The sequence below is a fragment of the Cololabis saira genome, chromosome 18, assembly GCF_033807715.1.
Source record: "Cololabis saira isolate AMF1-May2022 chromosome 18, fColSai1.1, whole genome shotgun sequence".
In the NCBI taxonomy this organism is placed as follows: Eukaryota; Metazoa; Chordata; class Actinopteri; order Beloniformes; family Belonidae; genus Cololabis; species Cololabis saira.
In genome coordinates this window covers 12396046-12409287 of record NC_084604.1, presented here as the reverse complement: position 1 = coordinate 12409287, position 13242 = coordinate 12396046, and the positions used below count along the sequence as shown (strand labels likewise).

The 13242-nt window shown below is 40.7% G+C and overlaps 1 protein-coding gene across 1 annotated transcript in view; it reads right to left on the bottom strand.

Annotated features, from left to right (window-relative positions):
* Nucleotides 1-1443: 1443 nt before the first annotated feature.
* Nucleotides 1444-13242, bottom strand: part of LOC133418595 (exostosin-1) — a 380641-nt gene continuing 368842 nt past the window's right edge. Inside the window, exons 11-12 of the mRNA XM_061707365.1 lie at nt 11615-11786; nt 1444-2568 (exon numbers count right to left, since the gene is read on the bottom strand). Of these exons, the coding sequence (XP_061563349.1) occupies nt 2383-2568; nt 11615-11786 (358 nt within the window). The 3' untranslated portion in view covers nt 1444-2382. The remainder of the gene's footprint in view (nt 2569-11614; nt 11787-13242) is intronic.

The following is a 13242-nucleotide window of genomic DNA, read 5'->3' as shown; positions in this document are numbered from 1 at the left end:
ATGCCTTCGGGTGTCTCACCTACCAAGTTTGCTGTCAATCCCACCTCCACCCCAGCTTCACCTGGGGGCTCCGATTCAAAAGTAAAAATGTACTTACTGCATGAGTTGTCTGACTGAAATACTAAAGACATGATTCTAATAGACACAGGATGAAGGCAGAAGCAAGACATATGCAAACAGATAAATAAAATCAGTATAAAAAAGGGAAAAAAAAGGCAATGGTATAATTTGTTGGTGAAGGCAATCTGAGCAGTAGCATTAAGGGGCTTGCTAATTTCCATTGGCACCCCTTGACTAGGGGCTCTAGCTGTAGGTTTTCCCACCTGGTTGCTTTTGTGAGGTGCTTTGGTACAGCAAGCTGTAACTAAAATAGCTGCCCTCTGTTCAGATACCTCAGCCTGGAGGGGAGAGACTTAACATGTAAAGAGTGCTAACTAAAATTCTGAAGACATTTATAAAAAACATTGTAACATTATCTTATAAAATTAAATAAAAATAAAAAGATTAGAAAATAATAATTCTGCATCCTGCTGGTTATTTGGTTTGGGAGGTGTAGTGACAACTCTTGATGGCCCTTTGTTTCTGCAAATCCAGCATATGACCAAGTCCAAGTTATAAAACTTTCCTTTTGCATTTAGGTTAAAACTAATGTAGAGCCATACTTTAGTACTAATGTTGTTTGTGCCAGTAGATCCGCGTCTAAATAAAAAAGTTTAATGCCACAAATTAATGTCACAATTCATGGCCTATTATATTTGTAATTAGTAAGCATTTCCATCACTTCCATTTTTCAATCAGTTTTGCTATTTTCACCTTTGAGGCATCTTTTTTTTTTTAAATGATCAATGACAACTTTGTGTTTTCCTTTTGACATGCATTTTTTTAATCCCTTCTATTTTGATCATTGGCTTATACAACAGCGATTAGCCGTTTTTTAAACACCAAGCTGCAACCGTGCTAAAAGAAAATATAGGACATGGTTGGCACATAGTTCACTCAATGTTGCTTCTCCTAATCAATGTCATAGATTTTGTGTACTGTTGCAAGCCAGATAATAAGACTGGATGTTGGTTTATTTGAGGATGATGTGTAAATAATTAGTAATGCGATCAATCAACAACTTAACCAACTTTGCAACTGTGTGAAGTATTTGACGTTTGAGTGCAACTCATACAGGAGTTGTCCTGTTTATTTGTTTAACTGTATTACTGTGGCACAATCTGCTTTTGTAATTCATTTGTTCTCATTTAGTTTGCAGGTCAGATGTGTAACTACACAGGCTGGAAAGACAGCATTTATAGTTCAGCAAGACTATAACACAACAGAAGGAAGCAAGAAATAAAGCTGAAACCCAGGTTCTATCCGTATAACATAACATTTCTTTATTTTATTCTAATTGTTTTCATACATAAACTGAAAATGTATATGACTGTACAAGAGGCATATTGTCATTGTCTGTTGAGGTTTTTGGGGTAGCAGCTGTATCATGGCCCAACCCAGAAGCTAGAGATTGTTCCTTTTGTCCACCATGAGTCTTGACTGTACATATGTACAGTACTTCAAAAAAGTAAAACCTCTTTTACATTTTGACAATTTTAACAATAAACATTTTTTTTTTTCTTGCCATATATTATTTTTTCAGGTCTTACCCAGTGCAGCTATCTTGTTGAAACCATGCAACACAAACGGTACGTCTGCAGTCATCAGTGGCTAGAGTGTTTCTAAGTCTTTGTTGCAAGTGTCTCTGTATGTTCACGAACGCCAGTCAGCCACAAGATTAAAGTCTTGATCATCTCATCACAATATAATGTTCTGCTGGGAAACCTTGGGTCCTCTGGCATTTATGTGAATATAACTTCAACACTCACATAAACATGTAGTTTTGCCACCCACATAGGTCTTCCATAGCAACAGCACTTAGTGATACAGCCGATCTTATCTGACTGCTTCTGCAGGATGTGTGGAGCAAGTATTTTATGTATAAAAAAATAAAATAAAATATTACAAAAAACAGTTGGATCCGCTGGCGTCGTTTTGGTCGTAAACACTACAGGACATTACCAGAGGACCTTTAAAGGACTTACAGAACATTAGACAGATGGTTTAATGCTGTGGCTGACTGGTTTAAATCTATATGAACTCAGAGATGGCAGGTCTACAGAATTGCCCACCATTACAAAAGCTTTATATTTTTTTGTGTAAAGAAACTGTTTGATATAACCTTGCTGTTTTCTCTCTCTCTTTTTACAAATGTTTTTAAGACTATGTCCATCTCAAAAATGTCCATTCAGAGTATATATTCGTGTGCACTTGAAGACGAAAAACCCAAGAACACCCATGCTCCCCCATTGCCTCAGTGGCCTGGCCTTTGTCCGTGTGTGCTCAGAGCCTCTCAATGTCCCTGTACTTCTTCCTCAGGATGGAAACCTGGTCCCTGAACAGCACAGGGTCCAGTCTCATCTGGGAGTGCACCAAGGGCATGAAACCCAGCCACTGGCTGAAGGTGTTCACGCACGTCTGTCGCTGGGCAAAGTGGTCTGGGTCCGCCCATCGCGATGCCTTGGATCCCTTGATATGGGAAAAAAAGAAAGGGAGGGATGGAAAGACAGAGGTTAATATTCTGGGAGTAAACAATACAGAAAATGGTGATTAAGAGATAATACTGACTTGCCAAAACACATATCTGGGCCAGCAGAATAAAAATTGGTTAGAAATGAGGAAGCCTCTTAGATTGGAGTATCCTTTTAAAGTTTCAAGCCCCATTGACTAAAACTTGAATGTTCTTCACTCTACGTTCAGAAATGTCTTTGAAATTGATGGACAAAGCTTGAGTAGTGTTGCTTGCAATTTGTGTTAGACTAATTATACTAAGTCGTATTAAAATAACTATTATATCCGTCCGTCCATCCATCCATCCATCCATCCATCCATCCATCCATCCATCCATCCATCCACTTTCACTTATCTGTATGCCGGTCACAGGAGCAGCAGCTTAAAGGAGCATGAGGCAGGATTGAGGCAGGATTTATGAAAAAAATTCATATACGTTTTAAGTTTTCTAGTAATAATGTCAGATGAAGCGTTCCAAACCAAAAAGAATGAGCCCTCTAGTGTATCTCTCCGTTGCCTTGAACAGGCTGTGTGCTGCAAAATGTGCTGCAATTCCGGGCCGGAATTTCCCGCGCTGGGCTGCAGATGTGACGTCACATGATGCTGCATGCACGTTCTCCCCGTTCTCCCGTGCCGGCTTCGCTGTTGGCTGCCGTACCCCCGACGGCCGTCGTGGCGAAGGGTGGCGCTAGAGAGTCTCATTTCTTAAAAGGAGCCTGGTGCTCCTTTAAGCAGAAAGGCCAGACCTCACTCTCTTAGTCACCTATTCCAGTTCTTCTAGGGCAGGGGTTGGCAACCCGCGGCTCTAGAGCCACATGCGGCTCTTTAGCGCCGCCCTAGTGGCTCCCTGGAGTTTTTTCAAAAATGTTTGACCTTTTTTTCTTCTTTTTTTTCTCTTTTCCTTTTTTCTCTTTTTTTCTTCTTCTTTTTTCCGTTTTTTCCTATTTCTTTCTGCCTTTTTCCTTTCCTTTTTAATCTCGCCATTTCGACTTTTTTCTCATCATTTTGACTTTTTTCTCGTCATTTCGAGTTTTTTTCAACATTTAAACTTTTTTCTCAAGATTGTACTAATCTTGACATTTCGACTTTTTTCTCAACATTTCGACTTTTTTCTCGACATTGACTTTTTTCTCGACATTTCGACTTTTTTCTCGAAGTGCATAATGAAAAAAAAAATCTTCCCCTAGTTATAACTAATATAGAAACATGCGGCATGTGTTGCCTTCATTCTAAGGCTTATACAAGACTTTTCATTTTTTGCGGCTCCAGACATATTTGTTTTTTTTTGTGTTTTTGGTCCAATATGGCTCTTTCAACATTTTGGGTTGCCGACCCCTGTTCTAGGGGAATGACTAAACAAGAGACATAAAGATATGATTTTTCCAGTGTCTCCTGGGTCTGCCTTGAGGCCCTCTCCTGGTTGGACATGCCTCAAATAACTCCCCAAGGTCCTGGAGGCATCCTAACTAGATCCCCCAACCACCTCAACCTCTTGAAGTGGAGGAGCAGTGGCACTACCCTGGAGGCATCCAAAGTAGGTCCACCGTGGGGGCTTTCCAGGCTAGTGCCACCCTGGAGTCCAGGCACCCTGTTAAGGAAACTCATTTCCAATACCTGTTTCTGTGATCTCACTATTTGCCATTATCAACAACTCATCGCTACCCACGTATGAGGGCAGAAGCATAGATATGACAAGTTAACAGAGAGCCATCTCTTGCTGCTTCACTGCAGTGGACTGGTACAGACTCTGCATTACTGCAGACACCACATTGATCTGCTGGTCGATCTCCCGCTCCGTTCTTTCCCTTCCTGTGAATAAGACCCAGAGATACCTGAACTCCTTCGCTTGAGACAGCACCTCACTGACAACCTGGAGAAGGTATTATAACAGGAACTAAAAAGCAGCCAAGATAATCCCTTTTCTGCAAGTGTACGTGGATTTAACACTGTTATTTGTTCAATAAAAACTCATCTTTCACTTCACTTGGGAACACTATCTGCTCTGTAACTTTTTCATAAGAGGTTTTACCATAAAAAGCTAAACAAGCCTGCAGGACTGTTAAACAAGTAAATGGAGGCAGATCAAAGTATTGATATTAAATCAAAAGACATTTCAAGTGAAACTCAGTGTTTTCTCTTTTCATGAAGAAAAAAGAAAAAACAACTCGGTGACATGGCTTATTTATGTGACACCAACATGTTTCTTGGCCACCACATTAATGGAAAGCAGTGCATTGCCTCAAAGGAATTAAGGATATACCAATAAGATGTCATGTAGGCCCATGGCATTAGAGCTGCTCCTCACTCAGATCAGCTGGGCTTAAATTGGAAAGAATCCAGATGTTACCTTACTAATAGGAGGTTCATGTGACAAATGCCTCTCTTTGCAGGAATGTTCCCTATCATGGTTGTGTTTCCAAGACAATGACAGAAGTTAGCATAAATTAACAAACACCTGAAGAACATCTGAATGTTCTCCCAAACCTAGCTGTACTGTGTAAGCTGTGCAACCATAATTAGAACTACATTTCCAGATAATTTGACTAAGGCAGCAGGGTATTCACTGACATTTTTAATGATTATGTTTTATATGACATTTGCAAAGGATGACAAATTTACTTTTTAAGATATTAATATCATATAGAAACCAACAAAATAATCAATAGAATCATCTCTCACGTATACATATATTTAAATTAAACAAAAACATCACATCAAATCTGCCCTGAGAATAACAACCAGCATAATAATCTACACAATAATCTACATAAACAACCAAAATAAAGGAATTTTTTGCAGTAATGATGTCACTGAAGTCTGTAAATGTATTTAGTCAAGTCAGCAGCAGGAAGGTTTTTTTCATGTAATATGGAATTGTTGGGAAAAAAATGTTAACATCTGAATAAAGGTTTTTATGCACAAGTTCTGAATAGAATAAATGAAATGTTTTGAAATGGTGTCATACTGATAGCTCTGATCACATGTTTGTACTTTGGAATGGCTTTAGAAATGACCAAGCGTTTGAAAGATTTTTCTATGCTGGTTTGGATGCTCTAATGCTTGAAGGCTATCTGCTGGTGAATTCTGCCACTTTTTAAGATCTGTTATGATACGTTCTACAACGCTGAAAGTTGTTTCCAAGTGGACCAGTTGACTGAGCTGTTTTAAAGCACATGTAATGCCCAAATCCAGATGGGTTGAAGAGGAGACATTGAGAAAGCTGACCATGAGTAAAACAAAGAGCAATAATTCAAAACCATCTCATTGTCAATGAAAGTGTGCAATCACTGGCAGTTGTTTATCTATTCTCCCTTTATATAGCAATTACATAATGGCCCTTTGTGGATTCCCAAAGCATTATTCTATTCAGTTCAATTCACTTTTCTGTCCCAGTAAAATATTGTTAGTCTTTGTATTGAAAGCAGTACTCCAACCCCAATGGCCTCTGGATTACTACATGAAGGTATCATCTTGTGCTGCCTTCTTTCCTCAGCTGCTGATCGTCAATGAGGGTTGGGAGACTGGGTGGCAGCAGAGCGATGAGTTGAGATTGAGCAACCAAGGGCAAAGCAAAGGGCAGCAGACTCTTTGATGAGCGTTGACACTGGGATGTGGAGATTGATCCTGTGGCAGCAGGGGCTGCTGGAGGTCAGGTAAAATAATTATAGTATGAAAAAAATCAAGTGACAGATGTGGTTTTGCTATTTGGTGGAATATACAGTATCTCAGTTACAATGTAAAAAATATTAAACCACAAAGACATCTGAAAAAACTAAAAAAGGAATGCCTTCTTTATTTGTGTAAATGTTGCTGCTGGCCATAGATGTCATCTCTTTCCACCTTTTCCATGCTAAATGCCTGTCTTCCGTCGCCCAAAGCAAAACACAAATCAGAGGTGAGAGAGGGGTGGCAGGAAAAGCGAAGTGAAGGTGGGGGTAAATCTCGGTTTGCTGTGCTGCCTTCACAATTAAGACATTAATCACTGAGTCTATACTGCAGAGTCATCGTCCTGCCTGTGGTCAGGCCATCAATCAGAATGTGACACTGGGTTGGAAACGTAGATACACACACACACACACACACACACACACACACACACACGCACACACGCACACACACACGCACACACGCACACACGCACACACGCGCACACGCGCACACACACACACACACACACACACACAGAAAAGGTCAGGGCTTTATTTAGCCTGAAACTCCACTACTGTTCAAAAGAGACAGATTGCTTTTAATGTTGTCTTTTTTATAACAAAAGTAAGTCAAATGAAACATTTTCCATTTGTAGTGCAGTGGGGTAGCATTTCAATAAGTGCCCATTTTTGTTTGTATCTAATGCTCCTTCAAATCATGCAGGTGAAATAAGGCCAATGGCAAAAGTTAGTAACCCCTCTTTAAACCCTATGTTTTTTCTGTAAAATACATAAAATCATATTATTCTAGTAGGTTGCTGCAGTCGTTGAGTGTATTGTTAGTGATGGACTAGAGACTACAAGAAGCAAACATAGCAAACTGCATTTCTTGACAAAGTTTAGGTCCCTCAGTGTTTGTGGCAAGATGTTGCATATCTTCTATAAGTCTGTTCTAGGGAGTCCAATCACTTCTGCAGTCTTCTGTTGGTGTAGCAGCATCAGAGCCAAAGAAGTTGAAAAATCTGATAAAGAAGGCTAACTGAGCTAGGGACTGTTCTGGATCCTCTAGAAATGATTGTGGATTGTGGAAATGAAGGCATGGGCCTTGGCGTACTGATCCTGACCTTGGAAGAGTAGCCCTCTGGTGGGGAAGGAGCCTGAACTTGTCTGTAAGGTTGAGTGGTATGTAAAAGGGGTGTTTGCTGAACGTCTGGCAGAAGAAACCCCATTTCAACCCCCGGCAGAGCTTCAATTAGATCTCGAGGGAGGTGAGGGACATTGAGTCCAATGGGCCCTGTTCTCTGCCTCCACTGTGTACAGCAGGGATGGTGTTCTGTTGATCTTGCATGTAGATGTTATTGGCAGGTGGAAGAATAAATTCAAGGATCTTCTCAGTCCCACCAGTGCGTTCTCCCAAGAGGTGGCTGAGTCTATGGACCCTGAGATGGCCATTACCGCAGCTAAGGTTGCTGAGGCAATTGAAAAGCCCCACAGCGGCAGGGCTCCCTAGGTGGACGAGATCCATCCTGAGTTTGTTACTCCTTTTTTTCCTTAAGTATACTTTGGAACCGCCTCTTTAAATTTAAATTGTTGCCAGTTTTGTGTTTGTTTTTAGAGAAAACGATCACACACAGTCATACACTAAGGCCCTTGTAGGGCATTGTAAGGTTTCAGGATACCACTGGATTCACAGGGTGTTGTCTGACGCTTCTGACCGACACCATCATCATGACCTGGGATTATCAACACTTTCCATAGGTGGACCTGCAACCCTCATTTTTGGGTGCATTCTGCTAGTTAAACATGCAGACAGACTGAGGATGGTGATGATGAGTTTTTCCTCTATTGTCTTCTGATGTATGTTTCTGCACAACCTTTTTTGCTTTTTACTGCCCTTCATGTATGAGTTCATTCGCTAGGCTCTTTCCATGGCCAAAACTTGATTGGCTTATGCCTCTGTTGACAAGGGACACTTTGAAAATTCCTCCACTTTTGACAAAGGCACAATGCCAACAACCCACAGTTCATTTCTGCAATGGATGATGTCACCCCATTCAAAGTCTATGGAGATGGATGCAGACAACACACGCAATGCTGCCATGTGAATCCAGCATAAAGCTCTTCAATATAGTTCTGAGAAGTTTCTGACTTGCATTGGACTTGTTATTTTTTTCAGTTATCGATAAGTTTCTCCAGAGATTTAACGCTAAACAAAGTTCCTTAATCCCAAACACTTGCCTAAGAAAAAAAAACAGTTTGATGACACTAATAATAAGGGCCCGAGCACTGACAGTGCGAAGGCCCTATTGTATCTGTAGGACATTTTTTTCTCGTTTTTCTCGTTTTTTTTTAATAAAATTTTTTTTTAATTTTAATTAAAATTTTTCCGACGAAATGAGGGCCTTTTTGCCCCCCTAAACGTGCCCCAAAAGTCACCAAATTTTGCACGCAAGCCAGGCCTGGCGAAAAATTTTATATTTCATGGTTTGCATTAATGGGCGTGGCCTAATGGCTTAACAGCGCCCCCTAGAAACTTCGTGCCTCAAGCCCCACAATATGGTTTTGACATGCACGAAAAGACTTTGTCTCAGCATCCTGTCAAATACAATTTCTTTTAATTCATTGATTGGTCTTCAAAACATTTTTTAGACTAAAGAAATCTTTTTTTTTCAAATATTTTTTTATCCCCGATTTTTTCCCATTTTATCACCCAGTGCTCCTACCTAAGTCAGTCCTGGGCATTGCTCCCTCTACCAACCCCGGGAGGGCCCTGCACTGAGCTCAGGTCTCCTCCTTAACCTGAGGAGTGAGCAGGCCGCATCTTTTCCTTTGATGAATCGTTCATTACAGTTCTCAAATATAACCAATGCTGGCATGTCGGTTTATAAGAATCTTTTTGCCAAGAAGAAAAAAGAACGTCAACAACGACCCATAACTATTTTCTTCTCTCGAAAGAACACACCTGCACCGCGACCGCGGGCTTTAGGAGAAAAAGACGCCACAGCGCGAGTCGGGATGCAGTGGCTCAGAAGAGCAGTGAAATACGTGCGAAGCGGGGCTGATCTCCGCAATTTAAAGCCTTCTATAATAATTGTAAAAAGAATTTCAATTACCACAGGTTCTTTTTGTAACGTAACCCCTGCGAAAAACCAGGGATTGCTGTAATGACAATATCTCCACATTGCAAAACTCGCCTTTTCGTGGCTCGCCATGTTTTTGAACGCACACACACTACGTTTCCTCTGGTCTCCGCGTGTGGGGAAAAAAACTTCACTGTAGCTGTAGCTGGCATTTGTATGCGAGTGAGAGATGCAGTCGTACACTGTCAGGGGTGTGACTTTGATTGACAGCTCATGAATCAATCAGATTGGATGAAGAACAGAAAACATGCTGATTGGCCACGGGCGCAGGGAGTTGCGCCCGGAGGAGAGTCTTTGAGTAACCAATTAGAGACCAGCATGAAGTCACATGGAAGAAAAGTATAAGAACATGCAATACACACTCATTTGGCCAGCGGCGGCGCCCCTCGCCCTTGAAACCTATGTATTTATGTCTGCACAAAAAACAACTCTGAATAAACCCAGTATGGGATGGGAAGGCTTGAAAAATTAAAAGTCAGACACATTTTATGAGTGCACAGATGTGATAATTCCTTTTATTACGTAATTTATGTGTACTGTGTCTATATTTTTTTTCCCCTGTAATTTTAATGGGGGCGGCGCCCTAGCGCCCCCTATTGACAAACCGCCACTGCTCATCACTTTAATTTCTACAACAAATCCTGCCTTGAAGTTGGACCAAGCGTCAAGACTTTTGTCTGCCTTCAAGCTTTGCTTAGTGTATTTCCCCAGCGTAGAAAATTAAGTACATATAAATATCAGGAAACTCGATTCGAGGTCAAATATTAATGTCCATGGACCACTGGTTCTTGGTAACTGTACCAAATATTAATGTCCATGGACCACTGGTTCTTGGTAACTGTACCAAATATTAATGTCCATGGACCACTGGTTCTTGGTAACTGTACCAAATATTAATGTCCATGGACCACTGGTTCTTCGGGTAACTGTACGGGTCAATGTCAAGTCCAACTGCCGTTAAATCCGATAATCGGCTGTTATCTCGTCTTTTCCCTACGTAGTTTCCTCTACTAGTTGCAGCCATTTTTGCCACTCAGTGCGAGTAAGGGGGCATGGTCCAATGGGGAAGTGACGCCAATGCATACCCTCTATTGGTAAATGTATTTTAAAACCATACCATTGCCTCAAATTCAGTTTCTTCTTGGTTTTGTGAAAAGTGTAATGTTATCTACATCTATAAATAATCTGTTTCTGCTTCAGTCAAGAGACATATTAGTTAAGTTATTGGGCCTTTTGAAATGATGTTATGGTGTGAATGCGAGATCTCACTCAAAGATACACTGAAGAATCTCACATTTGTGTTTCTGAGCCGTTGTAAAAGCCAATGAACATGTAACATATAAATATCTGAAGGAATTGGAAACTAAGCATTCAAGATACGGTCAGTGAGGCCCATTGGGTGACATCAACATGAGGAAGGAAAACCTTCCTCATCAAGCTACATGGAGACACTGCACAACATTCAATGAAGAGACAACATCATATTAGGGTTCTTAAGTCATTGCACAAGCAGAAAGTACTATTGTTTCTTCCCTCTTTATATTCTTAAATCCTGTTTCTATCATTTGGGAAACTAAGTCACTGTCACATCATATAATACAGATTCCCAGTTGCTGGTCAGTCATGTAATCTGAACACAATGCCTTCAAGACTTCCAGTTTCAAGACAGTTCGATCATGTAGTTTGAACATAATAATCTGTTCATGCAGAAAGTTTGCAGTCAAAATTGTAAGCCTGACTTGCTGGTCAGCACTACATTGTCATATGTGAACTAGTCAAATGTGCATCAAATACGCTTGCTGATTATTTGCTAAGCCATTGCAGTAAACCAACAGATATATCTAGTATACTAAATACCTTATATTGCTTCTTTCTCTGCTGTGCCCATTTTCTAAAAAAGCAATAAAAAAAACAAAAAACTAACTGCTGTTTTGCATTTTAGTTTATACTTCTCATGTTTTTTATTGACAAAACGTGTTTTGGAAACTGGTTGGATGACCAAGTCACCAATCAGTCACATTGTGTGGACACTACAATGGCTTCAAGTCTCCAAATTATAAGACAGCCTGCATGACTAGTCTGAACAGCACAGCAGTCTGATGACACTGAAAGTCAAGTAGTGTGAAATTGCCCTGAGCTGATAAATTTATTGGATAGATTGATTGTATGGAGAGCAGTGAATTAGTCTGAAAGTGTCCGAGTGTAAAACTGTGTTACCTGGGTCATCATTGTTTCCTTGTACTGCTTCTTTTGTGTGACTTTGATTGGTGGTTGCTTGGTGACAGCTGAAACCAAGAAGTTCATCAGGATGTCTTCACAGTTAGCCATGTGATTCACCATAGTCAGCAGCTTGGCTGGGATGTAGTGAGTGTACAGGTAGTTGTAATATCTAGTACATAAAGACAAAAAGGGACAATAGATCAGGTTATGTGTGCATTTATCTCCTTTTAAGGGCTCCACTTCTATTTCTGTTTTGTTGTAGTCTGCATGGTTGCCGTGTTGCACTCTCAGCAGCATGGGTGCACTAAATCACTGTCACGTCTGCAACCTCCCTGCCAAGGTCTACCGTTTCTCGATCTTACACACCAGCAAATCCCGCACACACACAGCTCACACCTTCTCTATCCCAGATTTCCAGCTTTTGTTGGCATTTAGGAGTTTAAATAAGGAAAGGACTAAAGAGGTGCTTTTAGCGTACTAACAACAGAACAATGAAAAAGCTGTTTATCTGGGTGACAAAATGCTTGGCAAGCCATTTTTTTCCCTGTTCAATTTAATGCTTTGGACCACAAGTTTCTTGTGTTTATTTGAACCTAGATGTGTTCACCATTTTTATTTTAGTTGCATCATTGTAGTATTCACAGTCACTTTATGATATACCAAATAGGTTAAAAAGGGCTATATATTTACTTTTCTATTACATGGATTTTATTTTTTGATGTGGTTTCCAACTTTTATTTTTGACTGACATTAATGAGGACATAATTATGCAGCGGAAAAGCTTGTCTCTGCGAACAGGCATTTTATTGCTGGTGAACCAACATGTGTAACTTCCTTGAAATTGTTCCTGCAACACACAACAAACAGAGCTAACAATTCCAAAATTGTGTCAGTATTAGGATTTTTTTTTGTTATTTATTTAGTCACGTTTATACATTTGTTCCTTTCTCTATTAAGTTGTTGTACTTTTTCCCTTCCTCTAGATGGAGGCAGAGCAGAAGCCATGGGTGTGTCTTGAAAACGTGTTCCTCATTCACCTTCATCAGTCTTCTGTACTTGAGTTCACCCTTGCATTCATACAGCACTGGATGGTAGACAGTTCAGCCCTGTCCAATTTGATGCCAGACCACCTATAGTGTCTGCATGCTGCCATTCCTGTCGTGCTCCTTTGTGCTTTTTGTATTTGGGCGTATGGGGATATTGCTCTCTTGATTGTCTGGAGCAATAAAATAATCATTGTTGACTTTTACTCCCTGGAACAGTTAATTCCACTTTGAAATTGGGGTCTCAAAGACATTTCCTCCATGACAGAACCATCCCGTCAACGAGACACCACGAACCCAGAGGCATTAAGACAAGCATTGCATTAGAGTGCGCTTGTGGTTAACACGACCAGGCTCTTTCCCGGCTCAGGGATTCTCTAAAGATCTGTCAGTCATGTCAGTTATGCAGCCTCTCCACCTGCCGCTGGTGCCACAGTCACAGATGGCGCTCCAGTGCCATTTTCCCTTCTTCAGGAGCTCCAGATCCTGTGGTTGCTTCCTCCTCCAGTGCTCCCTGGTCTTCGGTCTTCAGCCTCCAGCTAGCTACAAATGTGAGAGACCAGTACAAAGTGGCATTTGTGG